We start from the raw sequence: 20621 nt of genomic DNA, 5'->3' as shown, positions 1-20621 counted from the left end.
TTTCCTTCAAAATTTTGTAAAGGTGACTCCTCCATTGTCGGTTTAGAGGGATCATGACGCTCTCCATACTCCTCCTTTATACTAATAAATATCATCAATCATTAGACAGTGTCATCCAACAAATATCAAATTTCATATTATATATATTGTCGTAACACCTTCGAATTTTCTAGATTAATCACATACATGCATATGGCATCCTTTCTTTATCATTTATTTAATTTATTTAGCTAGTGACACCAATAGTGATATGATTTCAATTTATTTGGTATTGAAGTGTAATTGTTGTTAATGATATTGAAACCAGCTATAGATTCTTCATTTCATCTAGATTGCTACATGTTTTAGAAGTTCTCTTTCGTGAGGGGAAAAATAAATAAAGGGAAAAAGTAAGTTATCTTTGGAACCACTTGCAGAACAATACTTTATTTATATGTTACTTACTATTGTATATATTATCTAACTTTGCTGATGAGAAATATTTAAATCTTTAGAGGATACGTCCTACCCAGTACAATTATTTGGAATATATAGACATTTTCCTATGACATAATATTAGATTGGTAGGGTATAGGGCTCATTGGCTAATTTGATGGTAGTACTGTACAAAAGAAATACTAATAATAAAATACTAAAACCAAGAACAATATGGGGTTGGTACTTTTTCCAATTCCAAATTGATCAGCTTATGAGGAAAATTGGGTTGATTTGTGTTACGTTGATTAAATTATTAACTGTCATCTTATAGAATTAGGATTTTATTTGTTGAAAATTTCGAGACTCCACTATATTAAATATGTTATTGTCGTTGATTAGTAGATATCAGAATAATTTACACTAAAATATAATAGAAGTTGTTGCTGAATCCAAAACAAAGTGCGCAGGTCCCATTCTGATTTCTGATTACCTTCCCTGCATTCATTCCTCTGAGCATATTTCTTTTGGTGAGATCCAAGCAATCTCAACATTTACAGGTCATTATTTAGCAAAATGTTTCAAATTAATTAATCACACATATGGCTATTTAGCTTTCACTTTATTGAACTAAAGAAATTCAATTATTTTTTGTAATGAAAATGTCACTCAACTTATTTAAATATCACCAAAGTCGTTAATCTAAATGGTCTCTCAATTTGCCTAGGTATCATATTAAGTAACTAATGGTTGCAACTGATGAAGGTAGACCAAAAATAAAGTCGAAACTCATATTGGGTTCTCTCAAATCTTTGATAAATTTATTGAATTTCTGAAAAAGTTTTCATCATATTCCTTCGGTTAATCTCAAGTCAAAGGAGAATTCCGCTTCACAACTTCTTACGTGTGATTTTAATTAGTGACTTTATGTAATATAGACTTAGACACAGTTGAGTGACCTTCTTATTGTTTAGTGACTTTAATTTTTCATACGAAAAATAGTTTGATAATTTTGATTAAATAAAATGTGAAACTGTTAGTGAAATTAGTCCTCCAATCTATTATAACTATTTAATCATTGGTTAACTAATGCAATTTTGTATAAACACCGAATATGAGTAAGTTTTGGAGTACTATAAAAAGATTGCTTCCTGTGGTGTTGTGTTCCATCAAGGCGCAAGCAGAATATTTCAGAAAAGCCGTAACTTGTAAGCGGAGTTTGGACCATCATTTTCATGATGTAAAAAATAGTCAGACAATCTGATAGTTACCAGGCAGTTAAATTTCCATATGTTTGGTTCAAAACAGGTCATTTTCTGAACTTGATAGGAGCAGAGGGTCGGTCCAACTAAGTTAACTTGTCAAAAACTTCCTAAATCGAGATCGACATGCGTGCCATGGAAGCATCATCATATTGCACTAACACAAATGTGTAGCAGATGATGCATGCTATCCTTTTGTCCTTTATGGTTTGAGAACCTACACCGCATTTGAAATTTATGAATCTGAACTTGCCATCATATCTATTATTCATTTTATTTATTATATATTTAAATAAATTTCGTAAATAGATACGGTGCTTAATGAAAAAAACAAAGATAATGGTAAAAACCATACTGAAAGAAGTATTATTTTTTGTGAGTTTTATATCTGAACTATTACATGTTTGCCTTTTCTATTTGAAGTATCACAAATTATTTATCAAAACATATTTTGTAGCTGACTAGAACAAAGTGTTTGAATATAATTACTCAGAGGTGTGTAACTACTTAATATTCCAATTTAATTAGCTGGTTCATTAATTTTCGAGGCATGTTGATAAATAGTTGATTATAATTTGAATAAAATATGCAAAAATCTAATGGTTCAAATAACAAATACACAAACAAGTAATATTTCATGTGTGTTTTTAACGATTGTCAAAAAAAAAAAAAAAAAAAACTCATTCTAATTTGTAGCTATGCCATGCCTCTAGCTCAGTGTCTCAATGTAGAAATTAGAAAAAGATGGCCTACTTTACAGGTAAGTTCATCTTTCTTGGCTACCCCATTTCTGAAACCAGACTTGTTATCCTTCTGACATATGTCATGTGTTGTGGGGTTACCCTTTGTGTTTTTTCAAGTTAATTTTTCTAAAGGCAAATCTATAGTTTTTCATCCCCAGGACCATACCTCTGTTTTAACTCTTAGTGATGGCTGGATTTTTTGGTTCATGCACCTTTACTCAAACGCATTCCCCTTTTATATTTACATAAGAATTATCTTGGCTATATTTATGAACTTTTCTTCCTCATTTAATCCTGACACTATGGCTCAAGCTTTTGTTACTGTGAAATTACCAGCAAATGCAACTGCTACTTATGTAGTAGTACTTAACACTTCTGCTATAAAGAAAATAAATAAATAAAATAAGCAGCGTGTTCTGTATCATTGAGTATTCTTTGGAATATAGTAAGGATTTAGGTAATATAAAAACATAGGAGTAGGTCATAACTTGTCATATATATGCACATATAGCACTGACAATTCCATGCTGTGCTCAAAGGAACACTTATCATAGTGGTATCCCCTGAATCCCTTTTAGCCCATCTTTGATTCTAATATTTGCTTTCCATTCCCCATATTTCTATATATCCCCCCTTTTTTTTCCTTTTATCTTACAAACAAATCATGGATTTACAAGATATTGCTCAGTCACTAGAACTTGGATTCCCCAGTAGCAATATTGAAATGATACCCTTGCAACCACCACTCCACAACTCTAATTACCTAATGACTTCTCCTCCATCTAATTTCTCATTCATGGGCAATCCGATTGAAGATCCTGCCGCGGTGCCAATTCTTTCATCGATCGATGAAATTATTGCATCTGCTCATGGTAATGGAAATGATTACTCATGTTTACAGAGGAGAAATTCTATGGAGGCCATGAGGGAGATGATTTTTCGTATCGCGGTGATGCAGCCGATTCACATTGATCCGGAATCAGTTAAACCTCCCAAGAGGAAAAATGTTAAGATATCGAAGGATCCACAGAGTGTGGCTGCGAGGCATCGGAGGGAACGAATAAGCGAAAGGATAAGGATTTTGCAAAGACTAGTCCCTGGAGGAACCAAAATGGATACAGCTTCAATGTTAGATGAGGCTGTACATTATGTTAAGTTTTTAAAGAAGCAACTTCAATCGTTAGAGCAAGCGGCGGTTAATAATAGGCCTATGGTTGCTGGATTTTTGACAGCAATGTCGTCGCCAGGGCCAATGAATTATAATTCAAGCTCTATCAGGGCATGCCAGCCTCATCCATCCATGAACTCTAGTGCACAAATGCTTAGTTAAAATAAAATGAAATAACATATCTACGCGGCGTCATGATCGTGCTAATTTATGAGTACTTTTTGTAAAGATTTGGCTAAATGGTGTGTGTTACTTTAATTTCCCCGTCATCCCTCAACCCCAACAAGGCTACTCTTATGTTTCTCTTGTGTTTGTACCGAATCTCAATTTGTGCGATGTTAACTTTTACGCAAGGACTATGCTAATTTTTTTTCTGTATCGTTCCAATTTTATTGGATGTCTCATAAAGGGACTAGGTTCATCTTGTGTTTGTAATTCCATGTCTTGCGCTAGAAGCAACGCAAATGGTAAGCAGACTTGGACATTTTTGATTTAATAGGTTTGGGTTCTTGCACTGTTGAGTAGATTTTTTGTGATTTTCTCAACGTGTGTTAAGAGACTGTGTGATAAGACTTTCCTGGCTTTCTTTTCCTAACAGTCATAAATGTATCTCCGTTTTAATTATGACTACACCTATTTTTCTATTTAAATTGCTAATCAATATTAACATCTCAGAATTTTCTTTTTTATTTCATAAATGGACATGCTAGATCATATATCTATACATGAATAAATAGATTGACCGGTGGATTCGCATCTGAGATCTTTCTACAGATAGTGGAGGTCTCTACCCCTATAGCCATGTTTTATTCAGAGGAATAAAATAAAAATAGTCTTTCGGAGAGATGGTTGAGTGGTTGATAGCCCCGGTCTTGAAAACCGGTATAATTTTGAGTTACAGCAACAAAAAAATATCCACATAAACAATGTTGTGTTATTGAGAGTAATTTTGACAGTATTAAGAGAATACATAAAGATCGCCTTTGATTATCAGGACTAAAAATGGGTCAAAATTTAGGGTGACAGAAATGCAATTTGCCTTGGTATCTAAATAATATTTTGTGTGTGTTTTATTCCAGAAATATTTGTCAGACAATCGACCCACAATAATTAGCTAGTTATATTATTAAATTAGAATTCCTTAGCAAGTTGCACATGAAATTACACATACAAAATGTCTGCCCCTTCCCAAAAAAAGAGTAAAGCAACAAGAACAACTAATGAGATCTTTACACCAACGAGGCATTTCGCTTTTCAGACCCACCTGTTTGCAACAAATTGGGGTGCTGTCTCACATATCTCCATCGACATCTTTTCTTTTTCCTTCTATTCTCCTTTTATATGTGCACGTATACAATAAGCTTTTTTTCTTCTATCAATTTTGTTGCTTCATATAGAGATCTTCATTTTAAGTCACACTATTATAAAACATGAAATTAGCTAGGAAATTTGTTAATCTCTAACTAAATCACCGCAAAAGAATTCTTAGCTAATTAATTTTTCTTATAATTTATCGTTAATTCATAATTGGATTTTTTTATTGTTTAGATATGCATTTTTGTTTGTAGCTAATTCCTTATATTCTAATGGTGTCTTTATAAACCCTTTAGTTTTTCTTTGGAAAAATAAATATTATTACCACAAAATATTAGAACTGTTATTTGTTATATGGTGTTATAAAAAATGTTTTTTGATTTAAGTAGTAGAGGTGGAAAGTATTGGTATATATTTATCACTGACAATGGAGTGGTGGTGTGATTATAGTGGTGTGTGACGGTGCTAGTTTTTTTGATGTGGTGGTGAATGCTGGTGATGGAGGCGGTTGGTAGTCAAGGTAAATAGCAACGGTGGTAGGTAGCGGTGTTGGTGGTGGTAATTGATAGTGATGATTGACAACCATTAATATGTGGTACAATGGTAGGCATCAGTGTTGGTGGTTGTAGCTTGTATTATGCAGTGACAATATTATAATAATGATAAAATTTATGTTGCATATTTCACGTGAATGTTTAAGTAACGACTCAAAATTCGTTGCAAGATAGGAATAGAATTCAAATTTATGCGTCAAAATTTCAACTTTCAAATTGAAACATTTCATATATAGAACACTACTAAAAAAAACACTAATTTTTCATCAGAATTTTTCACTGAAAAATGTTCAATGGCTATAGTACTACTCCCATAAATATCTTATAAGAAAAAAAAATATTTTCACGTAAAAAAATTAAAAAGTTTTCCAATATTTTCATAAGAATCTATTTATTACTATGAGTTTTTCCGATGAAAAGATTTCGTTAAAAATAACTGAAAAAATTATATTTTATAATTAACACAAACTTTTCGTTGATTGGAAAAAGTCTCTGTTTCCAGCTGTGGAAAACACACAGGGTTTTAGAAAAGTAAGTTTCCAAACTGTCGCACCTATGATCAATCGTCCAGCTTATTCTATAATTTATCAATTCAGAAGTTCAATACAATTTTTTATTTTTATTTTAACATAATAATTAATTTTGAAAATTCTAAATATATCAATAGAGTAATATTTAATAAATAGATATTATATCTTAATACACAAATAAAAATTAAATAGTCCAAAAAGGCCTTTCAATTAATAATTTTAAAAAAATAGATAAAAACAAACAAATAAATACAGATAATATGAGACGGAGAAAATAACATCAGTACTTCAAGGGGCAGGTATCAGAGTTTTTAACTTTAAGCATCGCAAGAAAATTAGATGGTCTAGTTTTTAGTAGTAACATCAAGTAGCACAAAATTAAAGAGCTAGGAAGCCTTACAACGAGAAAATGAATTTTTAATTTTATTTAAATACACAACGTATTTTATTATAATTTTTAATTTTTTTTTATTATTTAGAAAAATTATAAAAATCTCTTCCCTCTTTTATTCTTTGATACATCCTATATGTGATGTATAGAAAAGTTAGATAATACATCATCGTGGTATTAGAATGTCGAATACATTGTATCGATCGGATACATCACTACGTGATTTATCAGAATATATGTAATATATTCAAAAGTGACCAAAAAAAAAGGAATTTCGAATAATTTAAAAAAAAGTAGAAATAAAATGTAATTTGAAAGAATTACATTTAAGTAAAATTCACGTAAAAAAAAACAAACAAACTGTGAGCCCACAACATTAATTCACGGACGAAGAAAGTTGATAACCTAACCGCAAATGTAGCAGCAAATATTAATGGAGAAGAAGGAAACAGTAGATGCACTCTTACCAAGACAATGCAGCCTTAATTGATATATGGACCTACAAACAAGTACCACGTCTCTCTAGCTAGCTGTATTCCAATTACCAAAGACACATATTTCTAATTCATAGTAGCATCATTTTTTTGCATAGAGCAAATTAACCTCAGCAGTACTCATGGAGTCTCCAATATTTTTCTTTCTTGTCATCTTCTTATTCACTATCACCAAAAATACAGTTTTCATCGATGCACAAGTCGATGAATTTGGTTTAGAACAAGTGATGAGTGAAGATTTTGAGTTGCCAATGCGAATGTCCTCTTTATACGAAGATACAGAGGATGATGATGAGATCCAATTAGATGGAAATGGGAGATCTCTATTGTGGCACAGAATGTTCAAGTACTACATTTCGTATGGGGCATTGTCAGCCAACAGAATCCCCTGCCCACCGCGATCTGGCAGATCATATTACACGCACCATTGTTATCATGCTACAGGTCCAGCTCACCCATACACTAGAGGTTGCTCTGCTATCACTCGTTGCCGTAGATGAACAATTTTCAATTACCATATGTTCTTCCATTTATTTTTTATGATATCTATGTATTATAGTACCTTTATTTGTGTGATATAGCTTGGGAATTGGGAGCTAGATCTGCTACTTATCGACAAATGTTTGGTTTTCTCAGACGGAATTATTATGTCTTTGTTTTACCCAAAATTAGTATCAATGTAATCGCATTGTGTCTTTGTTTTACAGAGTTGTTTAATTTTGTTTAACAACGATTTTACTTCTGTTATAATTACATATAATACAGTGGTTTTTTTACTTCTGCAAAATGTGATCTGTACTTAATTACCAGCTACAAGTTAAAATACACTATATTATACTTGGTAATTAAATACTTCCTTGGTTTCATATTATTTTGTTCATGTTACTAAAAATATATGGACAAACAACATAAATTTAGCTAGTTTAGGGTTTAATTATGTGTCTTTTCTTGAGTTTTTAAAATTATCATTCGTCCATATACATGTATCTCAGATACATGAGTTTAAAATATGTGTAATTTATTTCAGATATGTTTTATCTAAATGGATTTGTCTCGTATTTGTATTTCAAAATTTATCTGATATCAAAAATACATGTATCTAATATCTTACTTAAAATCTGATAAAAAATTATTAATTAGTGAGATAATATATAATTATTTTAAATTATAGAGAGAATTAGTAAATATGATAGGATTGTTTGTTTAATTAGGTAGTTTTTTCAAAATATATATCCCAAATTATGATGCAGTAATTTCAGTAATAAAGCAAGAGGAAATGATAAGTGAAAGAATAGAGAACATGTAGCGGGCTGGCCCAAGAAGAGCTGAAAAAGATTAGATTGAGCCCGACCAATCTAGGCTCAAATCTCAACCTGGTCCAATATGAACAAGATACTTTAAAGCCCAACCAAACCACGCTGATCACCTGTAACCTGGTCAACTTGGACCCCAGTGGCGGTAACTTCAAGTCAAGTTCTGAGACGGAAGTCAAAATTATTGTGGGTCAACCTCTTATGTTTTACTTTGAAAGATAATCTAGTTATTTATTTTCTAGAAGAGAAATTGAAATATATTCAGAAATGATGACCAAAAAATAGGAGGAGGTGTTGAGTATGCACTTAAAAGTCTTGATCAAAATAATACAATTGATCAAAAAGTTAAAATAATAATATAAAAATAGGATAAGCATAAGAGATAGAGATACAGTTGCTGAATTGCTTACAGTATCGCTCTCTAGATCTTTAAGCAAAACAGTACTTGTTGATTTTTATTTTTTTTAATTTTCTATTTGATGTTCGAAATTTATATTTAAGCTTCGCCTAAATTCAAATTGGGTACTGCAGGACCCATTTAGGAGGGACACTCTCAATAGCACTTTTTCCATAATTAAAACTCAAATCTAAAATTTTTAATTAAAAATAAAACAATTTGATCAATTACTTTGGTCATGCCATTGATATTGCTAAAGAGGTATGCATGCCTTTTTAGTTGACGTTGACCCTTCCAGATTTGTCTTTTAAACTCTTTATCATAATAAAGGGCTACTAGTCAGTACAACGAACAATTGGGCTGAAAGTGCCCTCATATTGATCTTTAATTATATTCGTACCTTATTGACCGCTGGATTTGCAGTGTCAATCTAATGTAGCACACAATTAATCTAAGATAAAATCAACTTCTCTTAAAAATTTATCTCTAAAAATCTTTACGAAGGATTTGATTTTTTGTAGGAAGCACAATCAAACATGGCTCCCAGTCCATGTGCCTTCAACGTGGGGTCGCTAAGCACAATTTTTCATTAACTGACCCTTTTTGATGTATGTACATTTCTACGGAATATTTTCTTTCACACCCAAGATATATAATTAAACATCAATGATTTCATGGATATCAACCACATGCTAAAGCCTAATAAAAGCATTATAAGCTTTGTTTTCGATTTTTTTTATTAGAAAACATTTTCCTTACACATCTTGAATTCGTATATATTTGTACATGGTATACAAAAACAAGTCAAAAAATTCTGGTAAATATTAAGTTTTGAACCAATAATAAAAAAATTCTGATAAATATCAGTTCAAGAAAGGGACACAACACTAGGTAGATGGGGGTGAGGGATTTGAGGAGAAGAGACATCTGATCGGCATGATTTTCATGATGTAGAAGCAGTTTGTCTTTGAGACTGACGACTTATGCTGTCAGATTAGCATTTTCTTCTTTGAGTGCTTGCAATCGAGAAGAACCTGGTCCCTCTGATTATGCAGTGGCTAGCTGTGCCTTAAGCCTTACAATCTCACCATCTTTAGCACTTAAGAGTGCTTTCATATCTTCCAACTCACGCTTCAACTGCTCCTGCTCGGATAACAATTCAGACATCTTACTTGCCCAGTTTTTTCCTCAACACATTCACACTCAACCAAAGTGTTCATGAAAAATATTTGCTTGACAGTTCCTCTTACACCAGCATCAAGAGAAACTTTAAAATGGTTGAACACTTTAGTGAGAAAATATCCATACCCTATTCCATGTTTACCATCCTTGATAGAGACAATCTTATGCATATGCTTCAAAATAATGGCTGGTAAGTTGATAAACTCAAACTTGCTCAAGGCTTCCATGATAAACAAATTAGAGGCAAAAGCCACTGTTCTTTTTTGTGATATCGAAAGCATTACTTTGTTCACAAATTCAAAATATAGTTGATATGTTCCCTTGAGAAACTTCTTGGGAATGCCCGCTGTATTCAATTTTTGGAGTTTTCCACATTCTTGAACAAATTTGTTAGAGCATCCCATCCCTAAAACAGTACAGAATTACTTCAGTTTTTACATTCAATATTCTACCAAGCACAAATTCATCCAAACACACATATATTTCTCGAACATTGGTGTATAAACACCCATCATCTCTAAACTCACCATTATAATAGAAGTCACGAACCTATTATTCATGCAGCATAGAAATATAATTTCTGAACACGTGTGACCACTCTTGAATCTCCACATTATCAGCCAAATCGCGCATTCGTGGCTTATCTAGGATATTGGTGTCAAATATCTTTCTATTTAGAGCCTTTTGAGTTCTCAGAATTTTAACTATTTCTTCTTTGGACAATTTCTTCTCAGTCTTCATTCTTTTACTGCTTGAACCTGGTCCCTTTTTAGGTCCATGATCAAATGCAACAAACAATTCATTAGTATCTCCTTCTCCAGACTGCTCAAGAGATATATCTCTCTTTCTTTTGATTTGTTTCTTTTCATCCTTCACCTTCTCAGCTTTTATTTTCCTCTTCCTGCTTGCTGGTGTTTTTGCAGAACTTTTCTTTGTTCTGGGCTTTGTAGCCCTTTTACCTTTAGAATCAATCTTCTTTGAACTTCTTTCTACCTTTTTCTCACTTTTGTCTGACTCAGTTCCTTCATCATATTCTCCATTTGATACTTCAACAATTTCATCTTCCTCAAATATAACAGACTCATCAGGTGACAGATTTTGGAGTACATTTAACTCCAGAGTAGAGAAAATAATAGAAAAATCTTGTTCACTGGCTTGAATGGGGGAATCAAGAATAGGGTTCTCTGACATTTCATTCGTAAGAGGGTTTGGAGATAGAGCAGAAGACGATGGATTGTCAAAAGTTTCAGAAAATGTAGTAGGATTAATATCTTGAAGGATCTTCAGCATATCTTGAGTGGTCAAACTTGGATTAGACATCTTGAAAATAGATGACAAACACGAAAAAATATAGTTTTTGTGAGAGATGAGTGAATTTCTTAGGACAAGTTAGGGTTTGATTTAAAGAAAGTAAGGTTATATAAAATGAAGGAAAAGGTGTATCAGGTCCCTTCGAAAGAGTCACGATGTTTGAGGTGTATCAGGTCCAGTGTGGCCAAATATTTTTCCTCATACTTTCCTTATGTGCGAAGTTAGGACCATGTCCTCTGTTCTGTTTTGCCTTTTGTTTAAGATAATTTGAAAAAATAAATTAAGAGCTCTTCCAGATAGAACACTCCTCCTTCAGATTGTCATTCCTTCCACAATGGAGACACAAAAGATTATCAATATCGAGACATATTTAGTATGAGGATTGTAAGGAGGATTGATGTTCAGGCATCCTAATTCTCTTCCATCATTATGCTTTTGATTTGTCATATTTTCAAGCATCTTAGATGAAGTAGTCCATTTCAAGGATTTTCTCAGCTCTTCTTTGCATGAATGAAATCTCCTTCTAGTTGAGTATTTATTTCAAGAGCCATGGCTAACTTCACATCAGCTTCATTCAATTTTTCTTCAAGTTCCAGCTGTAAGTTATCAACATCACTTTTTCCTTTTAAGCACTTCTTGTTGAATTTTTGAAGCTCATGATTGAGCTTGGCATTATCAGCTATTAGCACTATAATCTTCTCCTCTAGATCAGATAACTTCAGTTCATCTTCATTCAACTTTTCTTCAAGCTCAACCTATTTATTCTTGACTTCAAGCTCAGCTTGTATACTTCTTGCTTTACTCTCGAAGCTTTCACTGCTTTTGTTTAAATTCTTGAGCTTTAGATAAAGCTTAACATTGCTACTTATTAGGACCATGATTTGCTCTTCCAGATCTGTGATTTGAGATATTAGAGCAAATTTTTCATCTTGAAAAATATCAATAGTGTTATTTATCATGTCCTTCTCATTTGTCAACTCAGTGACTGAGTCAATCAACACTGCTGCTAAGCTTCTTAATTTTTTAGCAGAGTAGATGTGCGAATTTTATATAAGATCAGCAAGTGTTACTTAAAACACCCTATCTAGAGACCTTTTCAAAGTTAGACAATCCTTCTTCAAATGATCATCACGATCACAATAAAGACACATTCAATTTTCAAATTTTCAATCATACTTTTTAATAGAATTGCTAGAGGAACTGATTCTAAGATTTTTTAGAGTTCTTCTACCATTGTTATTCTGATCAACAATGCTTTGAAAAATCTTTGGGTGATCAGTCCATTTTAGTGATTTACAATTTTTTTGTTAGGTCTAGATCCTTTTCAAGTTGTACATTTCTGTCAAGAATCATAGCCAACTTTCCTTCAGCATCACTAAGCTTTCCTTCTAGCTCAAGTTGTACATTACTGACTATACCTTTGCCACTAACACAATTTTGGTTCAACTTCTTAATATCAAGAGTAATATTTGTATTTTCTGCCACCAAAATCATTATCTGTTCTTTTGGATCTGATATTTATAAAACTAGAGACAAATTCTCATCTTGAGAAGTATCTCAACAATTAATGAATTTTTCCTTATTATTTGATAGCTCCATAATAGCAAGGCTTATCAATTTTTTTTATAGAATAAGTATGCAGGTTCTGTTTAAGATCAAGAAGTGTTACCTCTTCTTCAGCTTCTTCCTCAGCATCTGATTGAGCCATAAGAGCAATTATTGAACCAGAATCACTTCTGTCATCTTCCACTTCATATGTTTCTTTAAGAGCATCTCAGATTTATTTTGTAGAGGTACAGTTGGATAATTGAGAATACTCATCTGGCCCAAGACCACAGATAAGTATGCGTTTAACTTCTGCATTCTTTTCAAGTAATCTAAAGTCATCCGCTTCATATTCGCTTTTCTTCTTTCTTACATCATTTTCTTCACTGTCTCTCTTCATTGGATATTCAGGATCATTAGAAATTCTTTTCTAGAGTTCATAGTCTTTAGCTAGAATGAAAGCTTTCATTCTTGCTTTCCACACTAAGAAGTAATGTCCTTTGAATATTGGAAGTCTATTGATGTTCTGTTCTTTGGAGTATTTGAACGAATCATTCATCTTCTCAAGACTTTGTCTTGATGTTAACCAGATAGAGACAATCTGCTCTGATATCAATTGTTAGAATGAATGCTTCCACCAGAATAATAAGGACCGGATCCCTTATCAGAAATTAGTGCAGAAACTTAAAGAACAAAAATATAAAATACACACAAGATTTTTACGTGGAAACTACTTGCTCAAGGGAGAAAAATCACGATCTGTCCCACAAGATTTCAGCTCAAATCTTCACTAGAATAACTGAGCCAAAGATTCAGATTACAAGCTAGTGTAATCTAGGAATTGTATTCACAATCCCTCTCCACTCCATGTAACAATTTTGTTACAGACTTTGAAACAATAAATCTATTGCTTCCTAAATTAGGAATTATACTCACAATCCCTCTCCACTCCTTGTAACAACTCTGTTACAGACTTTGAAACAATAACTCTATTGCTTCCTAAATCACTAACCTCTTAGATAATTAAGAATTCAGGTGGTCTCCATAAGTAACTCTAGTTACTTTGACAAGATGAACAAATGAAATAAGAAATGAGAACTGATCTAACTTTTTTTACAGATTAGGAAGTAGACCTTACAAGATTAAGAACAAGAAATTACAATTCTAAAAACAAGAACAAAACACTGATAACTCTATCAAATCCTTGGATTTCTTGAAGAGCAAATTTCCAGTACTTGAGAGCATGAGCCTTAATGGATATTTCCTTTTTCAGATTTCGAAAGTTAAATGAAAAAATGTTGTAATTAATGTATATATCACTGATATACCATATGCTCGACGATTTGTATTAGTTAGACAACTGACCTTCTGCACAGGAATTCGGCCGCGTACATACAGATCTGTAGACTTGGCAGGATCTATTATGTATTATTTGTCTGCTGTCGTTATCAACTCGTTATCAGCAAGAAATCATCAAAGGGACCAGGTCCTTTACCTATTCCCTGAATTTGTCAAATCATCAAAACCAACTTCAAGAGCATTATCACTTCAACAGTAAGAGAATAAATAAGAATTGAATCCACTAAATTTGAATTCTGAATACGTCTCCATTTCAGCGTAGAAAGTACTTAATAAGTTGCAATCAAAAGGAGAACAATTGCTTAAATACTCGAATTTTGTTTTTGCACGTGTTTTTAAGGTAATTTTTAATTCATATGAGCGGTGTTTTTATCGTGTGCACCCAAAAGGTAGAGGCCGCTGGGTTCCCTTGTCACACACACAAAAAAAAGAGGTGATTTTTAAAGTTTTGAAGGCACTGTTGTTATTTGGGGGGAATTAATATATGGAACCAAAAATTAGGTGTTGTAAATTTAACATGTGATATGTGCGGAATGGAATTTAGTCAAATACAATTAAGATACATGCATGAACTCTACTCTTTTCACTCGAATTTGGATGCACTAAGCACCTTGAGAATTCAAAGGTAATAATTTAGTCTAATGTTCCATAGATGATTTTCGACTGTGTACGCAACGTTTAAATTTGTCTCTTTCCCCTAATATTATTCAACTTTAAAACTGATGTCCCGTCGCCCATCTTTTAATTTTTAATCATAATTAATATAGCTTGAATAGAAAATGAATATTGGATATATGATGGATACTAGAAGTAGGAATACGTAATTTTTGGTTTGTCCCAGAACAGTGAAAGCAGCTGTAGGTGCTAAACAGATAAAGTAGGTTCATCCTCCTTTAACTATGAAATAAAACACTCTCCTGTTCCCACATAAATATACTTGTTACATTTAAAAGATTTGCATGAGAAAGCTAAAATTTTGAGTGAATTACATATAAGTCACTCGGTTATAGCTAATTATCTACTAAAGTCACTAATATCTATTTTATATTAACAAAGTCACTCAAGTTATATTAGTTTTTCCACAGAGTCATTAAAGCCAGTATTGAACCGGCTGGGACAAGAACGGGGCTAGGTCCAAGGCCGGCTCTACCCTTTGAAATACAAGGCACTTGCTTTAGGCCTTCAAATTTTAGGGGGCTCATTTTTAAACAATTATAGAATTATTATAGGGTCTTTAAAAAATATTATGTAATGGTTATTTTAATTTGTTTGATTTACTTTTTTTCCTAGTCAATTTTAAAATGAATGTTTTGGTTTTTTCTATTTTTTAATTTTAACTTTTCACATAGTATGTTTAAGAAACCTCTAAACTATGTGTCATGTCAAAATCAGACAAATAATACTATTTATAGAAAAAATAAAAAAATTCATATAAAAATAAAGTAAAAACTTTGCATCTCAAAATAATTTTTTAAAAAATATATTAATAAATTTGCATCTTAAAAAACAAAAAAAAATAGACTTCCAATATTTTTTTTCAAAAATATAAGGCCTCTAAATTATTTTTGATTTTAGCCCACTAAAATGCTTGAGGCTCCCCCGAATAGGTCTTGGACGGTCCGAGATGTCCCAGTCCCAGTCCCTGGACAGTCTTGTTACTTACTATGGTCTATGAATAAGAAAAGAAAATTTTTCCCCAAAGACTAGAAAAGACATTTCTAAAGATTCTGTTCCTCGGGTCGTCTAAAGAAAAACAATTCGACGGGTAAAACAAAAGGCAAAGAAATCTGGTTTTATCCCCAACAGAATATATAACTAGTTTCCCTCATAATTGGTAAGCCATCAAAATGAGCCCTTTTTCATCCCCTGTGAGCCGCAAATGACCGGCAGCGCAAAATCAGGTGTTTTTGCCGGTGCGCCGCAAAGCTCACAATTCTTTCTTACGTCTTTGTCTTTTATTCAAGTTCACTAATTTCCTAAGAAAATTTTAAATATATGAAAAAGCTAAAAATAATTTTTTGAAACTTAACATCCACTATATAGGTATAAAAAATGATTTTATCTTTCATATATACAATTTTTTGAAGAAAGAGATCCAAATGACCCCTTGCATCCATTCTTATATTTTTTATTATATTTTATACAAGTAGTACAAATTAACTTACTATTAACGAATTAATTATATTTCTATCAAGATTTCAGTTAATGTGATAACATTTTCACGTTATTAGCAAAGTAGCTTGTTCAACCTTGGATTCTCGTGTGGGGAGTGTGGTAGTTATTCCGCATGAAACATGGCTGAGATATCGTGTGTCCATAAGAAACTTATTCATAATCTCAGTAACAAACCCCACCAAATTGGTATTTCCTTTCGACACTTTGGCACAGAATGGGTTGTTTCCCTTTCTTTTCATCAAGGACAGCATGTCCCAATTTCTTTTGTTTGATCAGACAAAATCATCTACTTCCTGCCTAAATTGTCCTTAACTTTTAACGTTTAACGTATCCCTACCACTTTATTTGATCGTAATAGATTGATAGGTTCCTCTTTTAATTTTTTCTTTCTTAGTAACTACCATATATTTCGTCAGAAAAAAATGAAATTTAACTATTTCATCTAAGACATTATCATTTTACATCCGGAAATTGTACAAGTTCAATACAAGTGTTAGACAATCTAAGTTATACGTACATTTGACTTTTACTTGAGCTTAAGTACTAATTTAATTGGTTTACAAATATGCTAAGAAATTGAGATTATAAGTGTGAAGTGTGAACTGGGAACTAAACTAAGTTGCATAATGTTGAACACGAGCAAATTAAACTATTTTTCGTTCACAAGTTGTACTATAATATATATTATTCACTTTGGGAAATCATGTGAAAAAAACTTTGACCAAACGTGATCAATCAACTGTGAACAAAATCTTGAACCTCTGTCAGTATGCATTTAGCAATTATACATAATTACAAATTATTAATTAGCAATGATTAGTGACTCCTTCGACGAGTTACCTTTTTAGGAAAATGATATTGAACATGCATTCATTTATTTTTCAAATTTAGGAATATTTTAGCAGGTTTAGGATGCTAAAACCATGAAACCCTTCTCTGTCTCTCTCTTTTAATTAATTTAAAAAGAGATGTTCAAATCAAATATATTATAATTATGCAATATAAACCAGAGATTAGAAGATGGTTATGCAATGAATATAATGCTGTCTGTTTCCAATAAGATATAAAATTGTCGGTTGGAAATGTAGGTGGGTCAATTTATGTTGGATATTGACTAGACATTTCATCCATTCACTCAAAGGCCCTGCCATTCCAAACCAAAGAATTTATATGTTTTGTTTCAACATTTAAAGTTTGTATATTGTCAACCTTTTTTACAAAATCGACAGGCTACTAATTTCACTATGCAATTACATTTTGCTAAATGCTAACTTTGCAGAAACCTTTTTTAATTTACAGGGTTAGTAGGAGCTAATCTTCTTATCCAAAGGTTAAATCTAACCACTTTAAACTCTTTTAATGAAACTCGCAGTGTTGATAGGGATGTTTAAATTGTGATTCTGAATGTTCATAATATGGGCTGCTCAAATAAATAATTACAAGTAGAGTAGCCATAACCAACACGTATAAAAGAAAAAGTTCCATTCACCTCAACAATCACGTGTTCTAATGTCTTTGAAGGATGATTTTACCAACCTTCACAATAATCCCAAATTTCTTTTAAGATTTAACCTGAAAGATCTTAGTTTTACTAACAGTGTAATTTTATTTACTAAAAATACAAAGGCTTGATTGAGTGGACGTTTCTAACAATAAAATGAACGGTATTAAATACCCAAATTAGGTAGAAATATTTTTTGCACAATCACGTGCTCATTTTATTTTAACTTAATTAATATTTTCTTTGTACAACTTGACTATTTATATATTAAAAAAAAAACTCAATACGCACATGTGTTCGTCACTACTTTTATAAACATTAATTTATTTAATATAGCCACCAAATATGAATTTTCAAAATTATAAGAAAAATAAAATTAGAAATCCCCAAACTCTATATAAGGAAGTCAGCTGTGTGAAACAGAGCTCAATTCGAGTTCTCTTCTTCCTTTCTCTCAACAGTAGAAACCTAAAATTACCAAATTTCATCTTAAACCAAAAAAAAATGGATTGGGTTAGAGGTGAAACAGTAGGTCATGGAAGCTTTGGCAAAGTCAGTTTTGCGATACAAAGAAGCCAGAGTACTCTGGTTTCTCCATCAATGGTGGTTAAGTCTTCTTCCGCTTCCTCCTCATCTACTCTGATGAACGAGAAGATAATCTTGAATGAACTTAAGGAATGCCCACAAATCATCAATTGCGTTGGTGACAGCTATACTTACGAAAATGGCGAAAAGCTGTACAATGTCTTATTGGAGTATGCTTCTGGAGGTGCTTTGTCGGATAAGTTAAAGAATTCCGGTGATCATAGGTTGCCGGAATTTGAAGTCAGGAAGTACGCCAAGGGGTTACTCAAAGGAATTCATTATATCCACAAGAATGGCTATGTTCACTGCGACATTAAGCTTCCGAACATTCTTTTAGGCGAAGATGATCAAGTCAAAATCGCTGATTTTGGGTTGGCAAAGAGGTCTGAATCAACGAAAGATGATAAATTGCGATGTGAATTGAGGGGTACTCCACTTTACATGTCACCAGAAATGGTGACTAGAGGCGAACAGGAAACTCCGGCTGATATCTGGGCACTTGGCTGTGTGGTAGCGGAAATGGCAACTGGTAATCCAGCGTGGAGATGTTCAGATATAGCTAAATTGTTGATGACAATTGGATTGGGTGATCAATTGCCTGAAATTCCTGAAAAATTATCGGAAGAAGGAAAAGATTTTCTAGAAAAATGCTTCGTGAAGGACCCGAAAAAGAGATGGACGGCTGAGATGCTTCTAAAACATCCATTTGTTGCTGATCAAGATGATACTGTTTCATTGAATGACGAAAGATGTTACAGTGAGACCCCCTCTACATCTCCTAAGTGCCCATTTGATTTTCCAGATTGGGTAACTAATGACTCTGCTGAATCCTCTGCAACATGTTCAATTACATCACTTCCCTCACCGGCTAACTTCAGCGATGGGTCATGGTCCACATCGCCAGCGGAAAGGATTTGGGAATTAGTATGTGAACGTAAACCTGAATCTGAATGGTCAACTGCTGATGGCTGGGTCAGCGTTAGATGATGTCAATCTTACAGTAAAAAGAAAAATTAGTCATAGATGAGTCTTAGATTCAGAATAGGCCAATTTGTTCAATTTTTTTGTACAGATAAATAGATACATGATTTTCTATATGACGACGATGGATTGAGATTCACCAAAATGTATAGTTAAAGAGTACTTTGTTTCTTAATTTGTTATTACCTCCTATAACAAAATCAATTGATTATCTTTTTACACCAAATTCTAGTTTTGTTCAGTTTGCCCTAGATAGTGAATATTTCTGTTCGGATAACTATGGGATACAACATTCACTATTCCTAATACTGCGTCCAAAGGCAATACTTTGCTGATATTGTGGCACGTTTTTGTTGCGACAGTATTATTACTGTCGGCTATTTGGGAAGTTAGTGGCTGTGCGCATTTTTAAAATTTCCGTGGCTGCCTCTGTTTCCATGCACTTTCCTATCAGTTTGGTTTTAGATTTTAGTATGTCAATGTGTCGTATTCCGACCCCTCCAACAAGTGTTCCAATTTTATAACATGTGATGTATGAGGGAGGCATTGTAGTTTAGTCAAAATTGAATCAAATACAAGGAATCATATATGTGCATGAATCCTAATTTTTTACACTATTTACTTGTTCTTACCTTTATCAGACTTGAGAATTGACCAACTTTTTACGTTTATCATGAGTTGATTAAGATAACCATTCATGTGCATATGCTTATCCATTGAAGTTGAACGCCACTTATTCGACGTAGTTCGGCAGTAAATGCTTTAATAATCCAATTGCCAATTAAAAGAACTTGCTTGGAGTACTTTTCAAGTATTTTGGATATTTTGGAAATACAAAACAAAATTCCTAATTATTACAACATGTTTTGGTAAATTCCTAGCTAGTTCAACAAAAAGAAACTTAGAGGGTGTTTGGATTGACTTCTTAAAAATAGCTTATAAGTTAAAAGTTAAAAGTCATAAGTTGGTCATATCTAATTTTTTATTTTTAGCTTATTAGTGTACTTTTTTGGTCTAAAAGTAGGTGATTAAAAATATTTTTTGTCTTTCTCAAATACCTTCAAATAAAAGTCAATAGCTACTTAAAATAAATAAATCCAAACACCCTCTTGGTATTGAGCTGTGGTGGGTTTTAGTCACAAAGGGATGGGAGCTCTTCGGAAGGAAGAAAAAAAGAATCAATTTTCTGAATAAAACCAATGTCAGGTGAAATGGAAGAGTACCTGAACATATACACGTTTCAGTGTATTATACATCTTATTTTTTAGTTTACTCGAAATGAATGGAACACTTTTAAATTTGAAAATAGTTAATTATAACTACTACACTTTTATTTGTCCATTTTGGACTTTGCATGTCCTTAAAAAATAATGATAAATATGAATAATTTATCAAAATATTT

The 20621-nt window shown here is 32.5% G+C and overlaps 3 protein-coding genes and 1 non-coding gene across 4 annotated transcripts; 3 read left to right on the top strand and 1 right to left on the bottom strand.

Moving 5' to 3' along the window:
- Positions 1–2938: 2938 nt before the first annotated feature.
- On the top strand, positions 2939–4064 carry LOC129874445 (transcription factor HEC1-like). Its single transcript, XM_055949731.1, has one exon. It carries the CDS (start codon positions 3084–3086, stop codon positions 3747–3749), a length of 666 nt encoding a protein of 221 aa, XP_055805706.1. The 5' UTR covers positions 2939–3083; the 3' UTR covers positions 3750–4064.
- On the bottom strand, positions 3895–4000 carry LOC129875359 (U6 spliceosomal RNA). Its single transcript, XR_008763156.1, has one exon. It is a non-coding gene; the product is annotated as a U6 spliceosomal RNA (small nuclear RNA).
- Positions 4065–6916: 2852 nt separating the features above from the next.
- LOC129873672 (protein RALF-like 34) lies at positions 6917–7574 on the top strand. Its single transcript, XM_055948808.1, has one exon. It carries the CDS (start codon positions 6993–6995, stop codon positions 7368–7370), a length of 378 nt encoding a protein of 125 aa, XP_055804783.1. The 5' UTR covers positions 6917–6992; the 3' UTR covers positions 7371–7574.
- Positions 7575–18076: 10502 nt separating this feature from the next.
- Positions 18077–19381, top strand: LOC129873369 (mitogen-activated protein kinase kinase kinase 20-like). The gene has a single exon (XM_055948453.1). The coding sequence runs from the start codon at positions 18158–18160 to the stop codon at positions 19223–19225; it is 1068 nt and encodes a 355-aa protein (XP_055804428.1). The 5' UTR covers positions 18077–18157; the 3' UTR covers positions 19226–19381.
- Positions 19382–20621: the final 1240 nt, after the last annotated feature.

This window comes from Solanum dulcamara, chromosome 11 (genome assembly GCF_947179165.1).
Source record: "Solanum dulcamara chromosome 11, daSolDulc1.2, whole genome shotgun sequence".
Taxonomy (NCBI): domain Eukaryota; kingdom Viridiplantae; phylum Streptophyta; class Magnoliopsida; order Solanales; family Solanaceae; genus Solanum; species Solanum dulcamara.
Note: the sequence above shows the minus strand (reverse complement) of the source record. Positions and strands in the feature narration are given on the sequence as shown.